Genomic DNA, 17,108 nt, shown 5'->3' with positions numbered 1-17,108 from the left:
TCATGGATATGTTGTAAAACAATGTGGGTGGAGCGGGTGAGGCGAAAGTCAATGTTAAGGGGAATGTCAAAAACTAGACTAGGCATTCCACCTAACATTGTCTATCCAAAGTCATCTATATATCGGTTTAAGACATTAGGGTTAGAGAATGATTTTAGAGAAAATGGATATGTATCCTAGGTGGATTTTGACATTTATCTCCACACACATGCCATTGGAGAAGGTCTCATAGATTATAGTGACTGAAAAATTAGATTTGCAATGAAAATGGAAATCAAGAAGACCAAAACATCAAACACGCTAGCATCATGACTAAGACACCACAAAGATTGGAGAAGTTGTATCAATTCTCTCTAGAATTTTACTCTGATGACTAGATAAACTACTTCAGATCTATCATATTAGTTCCAGTGGGCGAAGTTTTAACACTACTTTTAAGGAGTAACACTACTAGTCAACATGGTATTAATCTCTCCAATTATGTGGACAGGCCTGCCCTCGAACATAGATGAGAGTGAAGATTCACAGAGCTTCTTCAGCTCCCTTGTTTTCGCCAGTGCTGCTTCCTGCAAATGAAAATAGTGTTTTCAAGTGTTATGTTGTTTTCAAGGATAAACTAGTTGGTAAAATCACATATAATTCGCGAGAACTATGTTCGAAGCCTAAATACAACATTAAGGAAACAACCAATATTCTGATCAAGAAATGTTCAATACTGTAAGAGAGATTTTTATTGCGTAGTAGTTGCATGGTTGAAGTTCAGGTGTTTCACATTCAGGATGCCAAGAATCATTACTTTACGATGCTTACATATTGATATACATGTTTTTCATGCAATTCCATGCACGGCGAGAACCATCTGGAGATTTTAAAAAATTGATGCAAGTAAACTTACTTGTTTTGGCCATGAGGAAGATAATGTATTTTGAAACTCCATGCGTCTTCCCACCAAATCTTTCAAACTCTCTTTCAGCTTAACTTCATGGTGCTTCTTTTCCTCTATGGTAGTAACTAGTCTGTCTAGAAATCTGAAAATTCCACGTTTCAAAATACTGTCAAATACTATCAGATTAAATTATTGACAATTTGAGAGGAAAATTTATGGAACAAAACAACGAATTTCCTACGAAAGAATCTGTAAGTAATCCATTTTTGGCATTATATGCATCTACTTCGCACATATTCTGGACTGACGATTTTTTATTGGTTTTTAAAATTTGTAAATAGTAGCACCTTTTAGAGTTGAGAATCATTATCAAGTCTCTAGTTTTCCGACCCGTAAGTATACCAATGGCAGAGGATGTATCAGACAGCATCGTTTGAACGGCATCGGCAGTGTACTGTTGCAATACAAAGGGAGCAACTGCCTGAACTTGATGTTGCAGAGATGAAGTTTCTTCACTTCGTAACTCCAGCATGCGCTGATTTAAAAATGCTTTGATCTGTCAATACAATGCAAAACTAGATTAATGCCTTTACCAAAAAAGATTAGGTAAAAAGGAAAGGTATCTTGTAAGAATGTGATGAGGCATTCTCATTTACGAACAGCTTCAACACAGATAAATTATTGAATTTCCCTAACATGCAGCATGACTACATTTACAGTTAAGCACGATATTCACTGGACCATACATTGGCTCATCACGTTAATAGCTTATCTTCTTTTATCAGGGATGTTGTATACATAATTAGGGTCTATAAGTACCTCCTTCTGTCGTTTTCTCAGAAATGCACATGTAACACAGTTTATTATCACCAAATTATCTAGTGGAGCCAAAGCAATACCTCAAACAGATCATCAAGAATTTTGTTCCTATACTCCGTATCCAGAAGCTGGCTTCTCTCTTGGTTAATATCCGTGGACTTGACAGATCCACTTGAAAGACCTGACTGAGTTTCTATATCGACGTTCACTACAACTGCTTCTTCATGCATATCAAGTTGAGGATTTTCAACACTAATATCCCAAGATATATCTGGCAAAGAAGAATCTGGAGCATGGCTATCCTCGGGATTATGTGATAGACATTGTTCAAGTCCCATGGAGTTGCCGTCAACAGAATCTTGCAATGCCTCACTGGCATTTACTATTTCATAAGGTCCCAATCCATTTGCCGCTTCTTCAGTTTCTTCTGTAGTTCCTATGTCCCAATCAATCTGAGAGCTGTCAACAGAGATATCCCAATCGATATTATCATTTGGATTATCAGCATCAGACACCAAGTCCCCATCTATGCCACAAGATCCAATAACTTTGAATGGTTCTACTACAGAACCATGGTCCTCAACACTGAGAGATGGAGGATTTTCAACAAGATCCCTCAAATTTGGCAGCACAACCCCTGAAGTTTTCTGCAACAAATACGCATGTATAAACATTCCTTTTTGACAGTTTTACGGTCTTAAATGCACAAAAGCTAGCAGTAAAATTATGAGCATTGTCAGGGTTCACTACTATTCGCACATACAGATTCAACATGCAACAATTGGCTATAACCACATCAATGCAGTTTACCTCAGTCTCTGTGTGAGCATCTCTTACAAAGTTTGAATAATAATCCATGGCTTGCAACACAGAGTCGCCATTTATAACTTCCAAGAACTTGCTGAAAGTGTTTGGAAGTGATTTTGCAGTTTCAACAAGTTCCGGTCTCACGTTTTTCCCCTGCGTAAAGACATAACCATAGTTTTTGAGGCTTCCAACTGATTCCATAGAAAGTCAAAAATTGAGCAATTCAACAATCATAACTGGGATTAACATTCATAGTCAAAATAAGAACCTGCAATCCTAGCTCCTGGCAAGCTTCTACGAATTTTGCTGCAGATAAAGCTGCGGATCGTTTAATAACAGCCTCTTTGCGATCTAACTCTGCTAGTTGTTGCTGGATTTTCTGGACCTGTTTTTTCTGATATGGACTTCATATTTTGGGATTGAATGTTAAGAATATCAGAGACATATCCAGCAGTTATACAACATATCATGTTCGGTAAACATAGGAGCAAATGAGTGAAAAGACTGCCTCACATTTCATAGCTGACGTTTTGAACCATTATTTGTGCAGCCTCCCCGAGGTGAATATGGTCTTTCTCAAAAGCTCGGACAATGGCCTCCCACTCACCCTGTTGGAAGATGATTAACAATATGACAAAAAAATATTGAACGAAATGCTCAGAATAACTCAGATACATAAAGAAGCATGCAAAGATAAAGAGAAGATAGACAATGAGAGTGAATACGATTGTTAATTTAAATGAAGCTATCATGGTATAAGTAGGTCTTACAGCAGAACCTGATAGCCGCCCAAAAATATTCCGGCATTCTGGCGTTGATTTCAGAAGAATGTCATATATTTGTTTTGCTTCTGTGTACCCAATTGCTGAAAAACATGCACATGTTCAGACAAGAAATGGACACATCAAAATCATCCAGCAGAATAAGTATCACTATCAATGTAATTGGTGAAGAGCTACCCGCAAGAAAAAAAAAATATAAAGGATGAAAGTGCCTTTAGAAAGAGTCAACAACTGATAAAACTGCATAACCATTCTACTTCAGGCTTACTAGGGCTATCTTGAGACTGTAAAACAGTAACTGAACACTTTGCGACTTATTTTTACATGCAAATGTCGATGCATCTTGTAAGGTTTGCTTCACATTCTAATATTCTATCAATCCAATTAGTTGCATCGCCAATAAGGACGTTTTTGTCACAGTCCATAAGATTAACCATATAAGAAACAATGCCGCTACTGTTTGTATGTTTGTGAGCATGTCCATCCAGTTTTCTCACCACCATATAATTCATCTTATAGTGAAATCTCACATACTAATAAGAAAAATACTTAAGATATCAGAATCATCTATCATGACCTTCAATCCACCAAAGTCTGATCAACTAATACTATGTTGTCATAGAAGAATAACATTATGGACTCTACCCTTAAACATGAGCAAAATTAGTTTTCCTATTTGCTATGAAACCAGATATACATTTTGTTCTCATATTGATCACTGAAAAGAAAAAGATAACTCATATAAAGTGAGTCCTGTTTTCCTTATTTCCATCTAATGACGCTTACTCTGTTTAGTTCAAATTCCACAATTCCCCCAAATAATTTTTAAGTGTTCAATTTACTTATTCAATAATTTTATTTTTAAACAATTCAATTTCATAAACTAAAATGTGCATGCAAATACTGCTACCCAAAGGACTTCAATAAAAAGAATAATGAAATGCAATGAGTTGACTACCTTCAGGATCTAGGGTTTGGAAATAAGGATCAACATCCTTGGGCAACAACGAGAAAGCAGAAGATATCTTAGCTCTGATTGCCGTCAAACGTTTCCTCCAATCTCCAGGAATTTTCTTCCGATCGGTCAGCCATTCTTTCAGTCCAGATAAAATTAAGTAACACATAATCAGATCAACAATCAAAAGAAAATAAAATGAAACAGTGGACATTGACTTCAGAAAGAATGAAACTAGGGTTTTAGGAGTATTTTAAAATCTTACCTCCGAGACGCGAAAAAGCTATCTCAATTGGAAGGTTACGGATATCTGTCTGATCCTGCATCTTTTTTCTTCCCTTTCACTCTCTCGAAACTCAGGGATGATATGAATACGTATCGGGTATGTAACAGTTGTTTTGTTTCAGCGTTATTCTGACTTCTAACGTACCACACGTGTGTAAATGCTATTGTGGAGTCAATGAGGACGACAAGTGTAAGAAGTTTTAAGTTTTCTTCTTTTCATTTGTTTTCCATATTCTGTTTTGAAGCAGGAAGTGTTTTGTTGCTTCAAAAAAAAAAAAGAAAAAAAAAGAAGGAAGTGTTTTGTTGTTTTTCTAAAGTAAAGGAAGGGATAAAAACCTATTGAAAAGAAACAAAACAAGAAAGGAGACGCCTAGGCGAGTCAAAGGGAGGCACATGTCAACAAAAACACGAAAGACAAAAAATATTTCACACAAGCGAAACCCAAATAGGAGCAAACTACTTATTACGGAGAAAAATCAAAGTCGGGCTAACAAGCTAACACAAGTAGACTAAGACTTTTTTTGCTTGGTTTCTAAGACCTCTAACTAAGCTTTCTTGGCAATTCTCATTCATACTTTCACAACTTAACCTTACAAGTTCCCTATGAGTCCTTCTTAAGGCTTTTTCCTTATGAGAAAGATGATTTGTTGGTCTTTCGAATTCACCATCGGAATAGTCTTCATCCTCTGCGCAGTCTTCGATTAACACTTTTTCTTCCATGTTCTTTGCATGAGGAGGGATAGAAGCTTTAGTTGAACTATATCGAGATTGAAGACTCCCCTCTTCTCACAAATTCCCTCCATCATACTCACCTTGTTGATTGCAAACCTTCTACCGTCGGTGAAGTCACTATACAGATTCCTTTTAGGTGATTGCAGCTTTTTGAGGGGAGAACTCTTTTTTTACGGGAGAACTCTTCTTCCCTTTAACTACGGTTCAATCACCCTCTGAAATGTTTTTCTTCCCATCACCTTTACCAACTGTTCCAACTTTTGCTGCATTAGAATTTGAGGCATTTCTTCCTTTATCATTCCTCGCGTCACTACCCATTGAATCATTCTTCGTAATTTTGGTCACTTGATCATTCCTTGCAGTGCAGCTTGGTCCATGTGCATTAAAACTAAACCTTGCATTATATTTGAAGTCATTGTCTCTTTTGGATTCTTAATGCTTGCAGTTTTGGTTGGACTCTTTGCAGGTGCAGCCAGATGTATCATGCTATAACCCTTTCAGATGAGATTTGCTCAGCAGCTCTAGCAGTGTCTACTTCTTCAGTTGCTGCGTTGGTGGCAGGTAGTTCAATAACTTCCAGCTGAGTTTCTACCATTTCTTTCATCTCAAAACTACCATCTTGATTTGCCACCTTATCATTTGACCCCAAACTTAGCGTTTCTTTTACTGAATTAGTAGTTTTTTCAATTTCTTCCGCTGAAGTAAGAAGTGTTACAACTATACACCATATATAGCAAGTCTATGCATCTCTTATCGACCTATTTCATGACTACTAAAGTGGGTTACTGGGATTAGCAAGGTACCATTTAAGTGATCCGAGATTAGTGTCGGATTTAAAAAAAAAATTGTCCATATAAAACAGTACCCCCTGCTAATCCTGGTAATCCCTTTAGCAATCATGCAAAATTTTGTTGAATTGAATTTGGCTATTTGTTTGTTTTTTTTCTCAATAATGACGATTTTGTATAGATGAAAAGTTCAAAAGTTTACAACCCAAGACTCCAAGGACAAAGGGAGACCAAGAAGCATAATTAAACAAAGAGAATCTTAACACAATTTAGAGCAAAAGGCAACTAAAATTCATGGTGGATCAAAAAATCCATGTTGCCTATTTTCATATAAAAACGGGTAGAAGAAGCTCAATGAAAAGTAAGAATTATTATCTCGCTAATAAGAGCCTCGATTAACTTTTATTGCCCTTCATAAATACGGGAGGTTTGCTCTTTCCATAAGCTCCATGGGATACTTGTAGGAATCCTGATGAAAACCCTAGATACTGTCATAAAATTATTAAAGTTTGAAAAAGGGAAAGAAAGTTGTTCCGTGGAGAATGTATTCTAAGAATCATAACTTGAGGAGGCAAGAAAAGACTTTACATGAAATTAAGCTAAAACCATGCTTTAGATAACGTTTTTTCGTAAAATGGACTCAGTTTTCAAGGAATTATATTTAAAATCAAACTACGGAAACATATTATTTCTATGAAAAGATAGGAAATTCCATAATACAATCAAGCACAACCTAAGTTATAATCAAGCACCGGTATTGGCAAATAAAGTGTTAGAGATACATAATATAGGAAAAGAAAAAAGGAGTTCTCATTATTTCTCGATTGTATTCGTACAAAGCACTGAACATGACCATATATGTATACATATATTTTACAGAGTTGGCAAATATCAAATTCCACTATAATAATATGTAGTGTTACATGGATATGCGTGATGACAGTAAAATCAAGTTCATTAGATAATAATAATGAAGATTATCTCGATTTTTTTTTGACACATCGCGAATGGGTGAATAATGGGACAACCACATGACTATGTTCATGTAACATTCTCCCTTAGATAACCAACACTCTAAGAATGTCACCTTGTTAAAACCTTGTTAGAAAAATTTATTGGGATAAAAGACGAACGAGAAAATAAACAACAATTAAAGTTTTAGAGAGATGATGATAGTCACAAAACAAAATCTTGTCGTCAAAACTACGCCATGAAAACTATTTAGGACTAAACCTGAACGCCTCACAATCATAATAATGCAAGTATCGATGTTGATGTCGCCTCGTTAAAATCCTTGTCTGAAAAACCACGTAAGACACAACCTGTGTAAAGGAAAATGATATAACAGATGTCGCTGGTCCTAAACATACATATATTGTCTAGTTACCGTGACAAGGAAAATCCTACGAGAAAAAATATTGGGGAAGTAGAAAAGTCTAGGGGAAGATTTACGGGACTACTCCCTGAAATTAAAATTTTAAGATAAAAGTTGGTGGTAAAGTTTACTATTTATAGTGCGGGAGGATCGACTGTTAGATTTTCTCCCGGTGCGCCATCAATATTTTACACTTCGCATTCAAAATTTTCAACCATTGCACACCAATTTCGCAAGGATGCTAATGGGGGTACCAAATTACTGGGGGTATACCAACCCAAAAGCAATTGTTGTTTTGTCCTATATGTATTTTAGTACACCCCGGAAAAATTTGATACCCCTATTAGCAATCTTGCAATTTCGTTCGCCTCTTTAGCTTCAGCTATAACAATCAAAGGCTTCTGCTTTTTGCATACATCAATTTTTACCTTTAAAAATGTAATCTGCAAAAGAAATTTATGACAACAATAAAGTGCTCACATTATGTTCTTACATGATATTTCTGGATCATAAAGTATTTCTAGACGTGACATATATGCCTCCTTCTAATCTAAGGTCACAAAGTAAGAGTTAATTTAACAACACAAAAAATATTATGAGTATGAAAAGTAGATATTTTAACCTATACAGACAGATTTTCATGCTAGCATGCTCGCGGACATCACACCGAAAAAATATTTCAATTTTAACGAGATGTCGTAGTTCTGTTTAAGCGCGGATTTTACCGTTAGTAAGGGGATTTCAAGAGGTTTCAAGTGATGATATCATAAATCCATCCGGATTTTTATTTTATATCCCAAAAATATTTATAACACAATAGGATTGTTCACAAACTTCTCCTATTCAGAGTGGTAATTATAATTAAATTGCGAACTTGTGTAATTCACGAGATCAAGTGATTGTCTGATTTAAAAACTAGAATTCTTCAGGGATTCAATTATAATCACAAATCACTTGTCATTAATGGATCCAATATAAGTCCCTCAACGATTACTGTGTTAAAATGCATTCAACATCAGAAGAACAAATTAATTTCAGTGAGACTATCACAAGGGTTTAACAGGTTATCCCCAACTCACTGTCTTAACGATTATATCACTCTCGTCGCGCTGCATCTAAGTACCAACCTCTAATATTCGGATTTATTAATTTTACGGCATAAGTCAGAACCAAACTTTACGTTTTTAGAGAGGTTTTACTCCAAATTTGTTTGAATTATATGTTTACCAATAAATAATCGACAATAGGAAAGCTTACTTGTTATTTGCCCATTAATATGTAAGATCTGTTAGAGCACTGCTCGGTCGAACTCGCAAGCCTTGCTATCTCAAGCTTGTTTGTCAATGTTAGTGATCAAAACTATAAGTCTTGATTTCTAGTCTACTTATAGTGATGTCTCGGACTAGGATAGATTGTGTAGTTGAGCATCAGACTTCACGGTGTTCATCAATTGAAGATGAAGAACTACTAAGGAGAGCTTGTGGAACTTCATCAACAAAAGGTATGTGGAGACTAAAACTCATCTATCACTTGGAAAATCTATTTCTACTTTATCTCCTATATTGAGACAAAAGTAGTATTACTATATAGTTGTCGATTATACAATTTGAGATTTTGAGCTGACTTTAACTCGCTTACATATTTATCGAAATATGTGTTGGTAAGCTTTTGCTTCAATCAAGTTCACCCTATATTCTTGACGAAAGTCAAAAGATGATCATGTAAAAATCGCCGAGTAACATCTTACATGGTTTGTGTGATACAATCATTTGGTGTAGACTTGGAATGTTTCGTTATGATTATTTCAATAACTTCAAAATTTCTTTGATGCTAATAGTGTGTGAAAACGTCTATTGTCATCCTCTAAGAAAGTTTCAATGATTGAAATAGAGTTTAGAATACTTAACCATCATTGGACTATAAACATAGTGTGCATTCTTGCATGTATGTGATCCATGACCGGAACTAAAGTATGCATACCCGTATGCGTTCTTGTAGTTGTGAAATTCCGTGTACCAAGTACACATAACGGTACGCGTACTTGCGTAAGGTATAGGTCTGGGAATATCTGCTGGGTTTTGGAAGTGTACTTAAGTATGCGTACACGTTCGCATACTAGCGAACGCAAACTCAGACCGGCTACTTAGTATGCGTACCCGTATGCATACTTGAGTGGTTAAAGTTCTAAAATCGGTTGGCTCATGAACTAATACATTTATATATGAAGGAATTCATTCTTTGCAAACCGTGACTATAATTTTCATGAATTGATTCGAGTGGATCGAACCGATTTTGCTTCAATTGTGTTCTTGTATACTTCTATGAGAATATAGTAATCGAACAACTCGTTAACTAGTTTCATTTGAGTCATTTGAACTAGTTATGGTTAAGATGAATAAGGTTGATATGAGAGTGTTCATATAGATAACCTTGGTTAACTACTGTTAAGCCAACATGGTGTACACGTTTAGGTACGGTTACTTAAACCTAAATGAGGGTACATTTCATTTGTGTATAACAAGCTAAGTTTGATCTAACGGTTGAAATATATTAGCTTGAATCTAATCAGGTTTTCATCTAACCTTGATTAACTACTGTTAAGCAAATTCCTATTTGCTGATTGCAGATTGAGAGATTGAGATATAAAACTCTTTGATATACTTTTCTCTAGATTTAGTCTGACTGTTTAGTTGATTCTCTTGAAAGTATATTGGAGTTTGTCTATTCAGATTGTCGAACGAAATATTAGATGTGGTTGTTAGACCCCCGCTTTTTCAATTGGTATCAGAGAAGGCAAACACATTTAAGACCTTAGAAGTTTGTGTTTATAGCGATCTGAATATGGACAGATGTGTTATCTCAATAAATGCACCACCAGATCCAGGGATTTTAGAATTCTCTTCTATGAATGATTTAGTTAAATTTGTAGAAGAAATTCTATCCAAACCTCCACCAGGTTTAAAATCCGTAGAAATGTTTACAGGGCTTGAGAAAAGGCTTCAGTGCTTGTCTCTTGATGTTGAGTTTTATCTCCGGAAAGAGCAAGATTCTCTTGATAAGCTAAATCAAGTTATGATGAATAACTCTCATATTGAGGTTGATATTGATCTTCTTCTCAGCAAGGGTAATTCCTCTGTCTCCTGTGTATCAGACATGTTGGAGATTATACAAGAAGTATCCAAATCTCATCTTTCAGTCAGTTTCATCTCTGAACTTGACTCTGTTCATCAGTTAAACCCTGTTACACCCTGTCAAGAAAATTTTACGTACCTCTCTTATAAGGAAGTCGGGATGTCTCCTTATATCAAAAGAGTTTTCATGTGCAGTACTAAACATTATCTGCAGAAAATGGGTCTTATAAGTTGGAAACGAAGAAATCATGAAGACAATTTACTTTGTGTCTTTTCTAAATTCTTTGAAAAACTTGTAAAGACAGTTCTGTGGGTTTCTCTCAATACTAGAAGCTGTAAGAGCTGTTGGAAAGAAACTCTCTCTTGGTGTCATGCTGTGCAATAGAGTCCTTCTCATGTGTTCACAATGAAGTGCTCGTTAAAGGCTTGTTGAGCTTTGCTCCAATTCTCTTTCTCATATTTGTAAAAATATGATGTTTAAAAATCAAACGAGTCATTGTCACACACGTACGGTTCAAGTACTATAGCCTTGTAACCTGTACGTGTATGAACCATGTCCAAAACGTGTTGTGACGGTTCATGTACTACCTTGAGATATATAAAAAAGGAAGAACTCACTCCATTCGTTTCACCTCTTATTCATTGCAGTTCGAGTACGAAAAAGTTTTCCAAGAGTTTGCTAACTCTCAAAGCCTTCTTTTCTTTTTTGTCTCTTTGTTGACGTCGGGAAATCCTTTGACAAAGGTATCCTCAATGCTCTCATTCCAGAGCTTCACCATTAACAACTATTCACGTACTTAGTAAGTTCTTTTTCACTCCTTATTTTTAATGGCGTATAGGAAAAGATTGAATCGTGGTGAGAGTTCGGGTACCCATTCCAGTTCAAGTAGGAGGTTGTTTCACAGTGATGATGAGTTTGTTGATGATGATGTTGGTATAGACGTTCGACAACCTTACTTTGATGCTAGCCGTCTAATTAGTTTTATCAACATCTCTGCCAGGGACAAATATAATAAACTCTCTTGTGGTCACTTTATCATAGAAAGGGTATATGATCAGTCGGTTCAATAACCATAATTTCACACGTTCATGGACCAGTTTGTATGGGGTGATATTCATAAAGGTTTGGGGGAATCACATCTTGAGTTGACCTGTGAATTTTATGCTAATCTGCATTCACCCAACAATATTGACTGCCCTTTCAAGACTCTGGTCAAAGGAACACCGATTGAGGTTAACCGTGGTGTTATAGCTGAATTGTTAGAATTACTTTTACATCATTTATTTGTTGTTCCTCAACCAGAAGGTCAAAGACCAAATAAGAATCAGTTGTCTGAACTGCTCCTAGGAAAGAATGTTCCCTGGGTTGAGAGCAAACTCCCTGTGGATAACATAAGCTTTCATTTGAAGATTTTTGGAAAATTGGTTGTGGCTAACTTAATACCAAGTACTCTCGACAAAAATATTTGGAGCAGAACTCTGGCTGAGCTGGTGTACCATCTTGTTTCTGGTGAAGAGGTTGATTTCTGTAGATTAATTGTTCGTCAAATGATTCACATGGTCTCACAGAAGAAAAATCCTGGTTTTCCATGGCTCATTAGCCGAATTTGTAGTCAATTTAAGATTGTTCAATCTGGACTTGCATTGATACTCCATCTCTTTTAAGTCAGACAGACATTAATAAAATGAAGAAACCTGCCAAACCTGAAGTCACTCGTCTTCGTCAAAGGAATGACTGCTTAGAGAGACAGTTGACTCATGCTGTGACAGTTCGTCCTGACATAGCTGAATCAATATCTAAGATTGTTGAGGATTTTTATCGCAATCTAGATTAGTGTCTTTCTCTTCATTTTGTTCAAGCTCTTTCTTATGATATTTATTTTGAACTTCTTATGCTAATCTTATTAAAACTATTATTTTTAATAGTTGTAGTGAATTTAATGATATTTTAGCCTTGAATGATTTTATCTTTCAATTAAAAGTGCTTAATGTATTAAATTCATGAGAAGTTTAGTTTGTTCAAAAGTTAACTCTATTATATGTCGGTATGAAAGTATTGATAAAAGATAGAATGAACTTTTGATTACAAAAGTTAAGCCTTTTATGTCATTATGCAAATATTGATGGAAGAAAGGATGAACTTTTGTTTACGAAGATTGAGTCTATTATATGTCATTGTGCAAATAGTTATGAAAAATAGAATGAATCTTTGATTATTCTGCAGTATTGGTTTTTCCCTGATCCACATCTTTGTGTATGTACTGTGTTGCTCCGTAAGTTCTCTTATGTTGAGCATGACCAATTGAACTGATCATTTTCCTTGTGGTCAATTCAATTGAGATTTTTGGATACAAATTCATGTCTCATGTGATTTGTTAATGTCCGAAGAAATCCTTCTTTTCTTTTAAAAGTAACGTCGCTCTTGTTGTTCTTTCGGGAATGACATTTTATGGGGGAGAGTTCTTAATTGAACTTGTGCTTAATTGCCAAATCTTCGTGGGAGTGCGGTTGTGGAATATTGTAGGAGTTAACTTGTATCTTTATAAACTCCTTGATGAATACACTAAGTTTCGACTATGTGAAATCATCGAAACAAGTTGGTATGTTGTTCTCTTTTGGTCATGAAGTATCTCTACAAAAATTTCATGAGGATCCCACAGTTTTCGTCCTTTGATAATTTATATTGGAGAAAAGGGGGATAATTAATGTGTAACTCACACTACAAATACATATGGTTTACGGATCATTATGTAAGGGGAGGTGGTTTTCATCGTGAGATGAAGTATTGACTAAGGGGGAGTGATACATATCACCATAGTATTGTTGTCAAAGTTGTGATACAATTGAACTTTGATGTTGTGGAATGATACTATGACACTGTATAACAATGATTGAAAGCAACTGTTTTCTCATTATTATTGCTACGGATCTTCAACACCTATGATGCTGAGTTGAACACATTTGGAATCATTGGAGTACTTCTAAGTGACGAAGATTTCGAGTAATGTTGAAGAACCAAGGAGATCAAGCATTTGGATGAGAAGCTACAAAGTTTATTTATTTTGTAATCCATATGTATTGATAGTTTTGTCACTAAAATTGACAAAGGGGGAGATTGTTAGAGCACTGCTCGGTTGAACTCGCAAGCGTTTCTATCTCAATCTTGTTTTTCAATGTTAGTGATCAAAACTATAAGTCTTGATTTCTAGTCTACCTATAGTGATGTCTCGGACTAGGATAGATTGTGTAGTTAAGCATTAGACTTCACGGCGTTCATCAATTGAAGACGAAGAACTACTAAGCAGAGCTTGTGGAACTTCATCAACAAAAGGTATGTGGAGACTAAAAGTCATCTATCACTTGGAAAGTCTCTTTCTACTCTATCTCCAATATTGAGACAGAAGTCGTATTACTATATAGTTGTCGATTATACACATTTGAGATTTCAAGCTGAGCTTAACTCGCTCACATATTTCTCGAAATATGTGCTAGTAAGCTTTCGCTTCAACCAAGTTCATCTTATATTCTTGATGAAAGTCAAAAGATGATCATGTGAAAATCGCCGAGTAACATCTTACATGGTTTGTGTGATACAATCATTTGGTGTAGACTTTGAATGTTTCGTTATGATTATTTCAATAACTTGAAAATTGCTTTGATGCTAATAGTGTGTGAAAACGTCTATTGTCATCCTCTAATAAAGTTTCAATGATTGAAATAGAGTTTAGAATACTTAACCATCATTGGATTATAAACATAGTGTGCATTCTTGCATGTATGTGATCTGTGACCGGAACTAAAGTATGCATACCCGTATGCGTACTTGTTGTTGTCAAATTTTGTGTACCAAGTACACATCCGGTACGCGTACTTGCGTAAGTATAGGTCCGGGAATTTCTGCTGGGTTTTGGAAATGTACTTAAGTATGCGTATTCGTTCGCATTCCGGCGAACCCAAACTCAGACCGGCTACTTAGGTATGCGTACCTGTATGCATACTTGAGTGGTTAAAGTTCTAAAATTGGTAGGCTCATGAACTAATACATTTATATATTAAGAAATGCATTCTTTGCAAACTGTGACTATAATGTTCATGAATTGATTCGAGTGAATCAAACCGATTTTGCTTCAATTGTGTTCTTGTATACTTTAAGGAGAATATATAAATTGAACAACTCGTTAACTAGTTTCATTTGAGTCATTTGAACTAGTTATGGTTAAGATGAATAAGGTTGATATGAGAGTGTTCATACAGCTAACCTTGGTTAACTACTGTTGATCCAACATGGTATACACGTTTATGTACGGTTTGAAAAGGCGAGGGTACCTAAATATACCTTAAGCTAAAAAAATTCCTACCTATAAGTCCTTTCTACAAAAGTGATTGTCTATGGACTAAGTCGCAACTAATCCGTTCACACTTCGTGCGATCGTCTATGGATACGAGATCGAGACAATACAACAACGAAGTATGTTTTCTTGATAAAAAGGTTCGGACTTAACCAAATACAATAGGATTGCTTATCAGGTAAATAGGAATTAACGTTTGTGTAATTTAATTTAATTATAATAAAACAATTATAATGCGGAAATATAAAGTAAATGACACAACAAGATTTTGTTAACGAGGAAACCGCAAATGCATAAAAACCCCGGGACCTTGTCTAGAATTGAATACTCTCAGGATTAAGCCGCTACACAAAATTAAACCAACTTCGTATAGTTGAGACCAAGCAACTAAACCTATAGTTCACCTAGTTCCGTCTGTATTCCCATGCCTCCAACTTATGAATAAGTCACGTACTTGGAACAATTCCTTTGGTTCGTATTCTAAACAGTAAAGGAACAACAAATCTGTTTGGTATCAACTCTATTCAACCAAGTGATGTGAGTCGGACAAAGGCTCTTTTGTTTATATTAACATAAACTCCTCCGTCAAGTTCTTAGATCTATCTTATGTTCAACTACCAAAGGTAATTGTTAAGATTTTGCAATCAATACTTTTAATCACAAAGAATTGTATGGATGTCGATATACACAACTATTCAATCCATTCTACCACAAGAATAAACCAATTATAGTTAGATCCTCTTATACCGAAACAAGTATTGTGCACACCAAAGATTATGAACCCCAAATCAGAAATCTTCAATATCTTCTTTGTCTTCAAATCTTCTTAGATCTTCGATAAACACCTGCACACAACAACTTGAATATCTTGTGATCAATCACGCACATATCGGAGTCTGTTAACAATGGATTATCACAAGATCGTCTTTAGAACTAACAACAGTCTAAAAATCCATGTCGAAACTTCGATCTAGTTTGAGTGAATCTTATATCAGAAGAGAAGATTCTCAAGCATAAACAACCTAGGTGCAATTGAAGTTCAACCACCGTTAGTCAATCAAATCAATCGAAAACACAAGATAAATCGCAATTATATAGTTTCCCACCAACGGTACTCGTAGAGCTTCTCAAACCCAAAGAAGACTTTAAACTGAGTGGTTGTAAGAGATTTCGCCTAATTAGGTTACTCTCCTATCCGAATAGGCGGCTACACCAGTAACAACACAACCGAGGAAGTTTGCTGTCACGAAGGATTAGTTTGCTAGAAATGCAAACTTCAAGTATTTATAGGCAACGAAGTTTGGACACCAAGGAATTTCCAAACTCAAAAATATTCTCAAAGATATTCAATATATTCCAAATTCTGTTTCAAAAATTCCTGGAAATGCTCTGTCCAAAATAATGACCGAAAATGTTTTTGGAAAATATCAACTAGTAAATGCACATTACTAATTCTCATTTTACTAAAATAAAATTAACAAACTTAATTAAAAGATTCTTAACTTATTTATATTTCGATCCTGGTGTTTGAGGGTGAAAACGGTTTCTGCTGATTTCCGTAATTTCGGGCGTGTGGGTGAGAAACGAGTCTAAACCCTAAACAATGTACTGCAAGGGAGTACTTTAGATTCGAGAGATCAATCTGTACAAATCCGGCCTAAACCAAGAAATGGTCGTTCCAGACTTGCTTCGGTCACAAAGAGGAGGAGAACGGTTGGTTTTGGGGAGGGAAGCGAAGAGAGTGTTGAGACCAGAATAGTTGATTATAGAAGAGTAGTTGTTTTGTGACTTGTATCAGAAAGTGGGAAGCTAACAGATGGGAAGGCTAGCAAACGTTTTATGAGTGTTGTATGCTCCTCACCAGAACTTCTTGTTCGGTGGAAATAGGTAATGCCTATTTATACAAGTCGAAGTGAAACGTACTCTGGTCTCATTAAGATATGGAAAACGGGTGAGTAAATGGGAGGAGGTTGTAACCGGTAACGCTTGGAATTTATGTTCCATAAAAGAAAACGTTTCACCATTACTCCCTGTATTTACTAACCGCCTCATCCTTATGACACTTTCTTATAACGAGTGTAGTGTACGCCGCATGCTATAAACCGCCAAACCAATACCCAATGAGCATCCCCCAGTTTGTGACATGTGTTGATGTCTCGAGTGTTTTCATGGAAAACATGTAGCATGTTGTTGTTGTCT

General features: G+C 35.7%; 1 protein-coding gene across 1 annotated transcript; it reads right to left on the bottom strand.

Moving 5' to 3' along the window:
• Window positions 1–214: 214 nt before the first annotated feature.
• On the bottom strand, window positions 215–4,695 carry LOC113323490 (CDK5RAP3-like protein). Its single transcript, XM_026571809.1, has 10 exons — window positions 4,515–4,695; window positions 4,253–4,387; window positions 3,283–3,377; window positions 3,026–3,120; window positions 2,781–2,916; window positions 2,516–2,665; window positions 1,786–2,352; window positions 1,234–1,442; window positions 896–1,028; window positions 215–566 (listed from the first exon to the last, which is right to left on the bottom strand). Exons 1-10 carry the CDS (start codon window positions 4,573–4,575, stop codon window positions 435–437), a joined length of 1,713 nt encoding a protein of 570 aa, XP_026427594.1. The 5' UTR covers window positions 4,576–4,695; the 3' UTR covers window positions 215–434.
• Between the last annotated feature and the right edge of the window lie 12,413 nt (window positions 4,696–17,108).

This window comes from Papaver somniferum, chromosome 11 (genome assembly GCF_003573695.1).
Source record: "Papaver somniferum cultivar HN1 chromosome 11, ASM357369v1, whole genome shotgun sequence".
NCBI lineage: Eukaryota > Viridiplantae > Streptophyta > Magnoliopsida > Ranunculales > Papaveraceae > Papaver > Papaver somniferum.
This window is presented reverse-complemented; position numbering and strand designations above follow the sequence as displayed.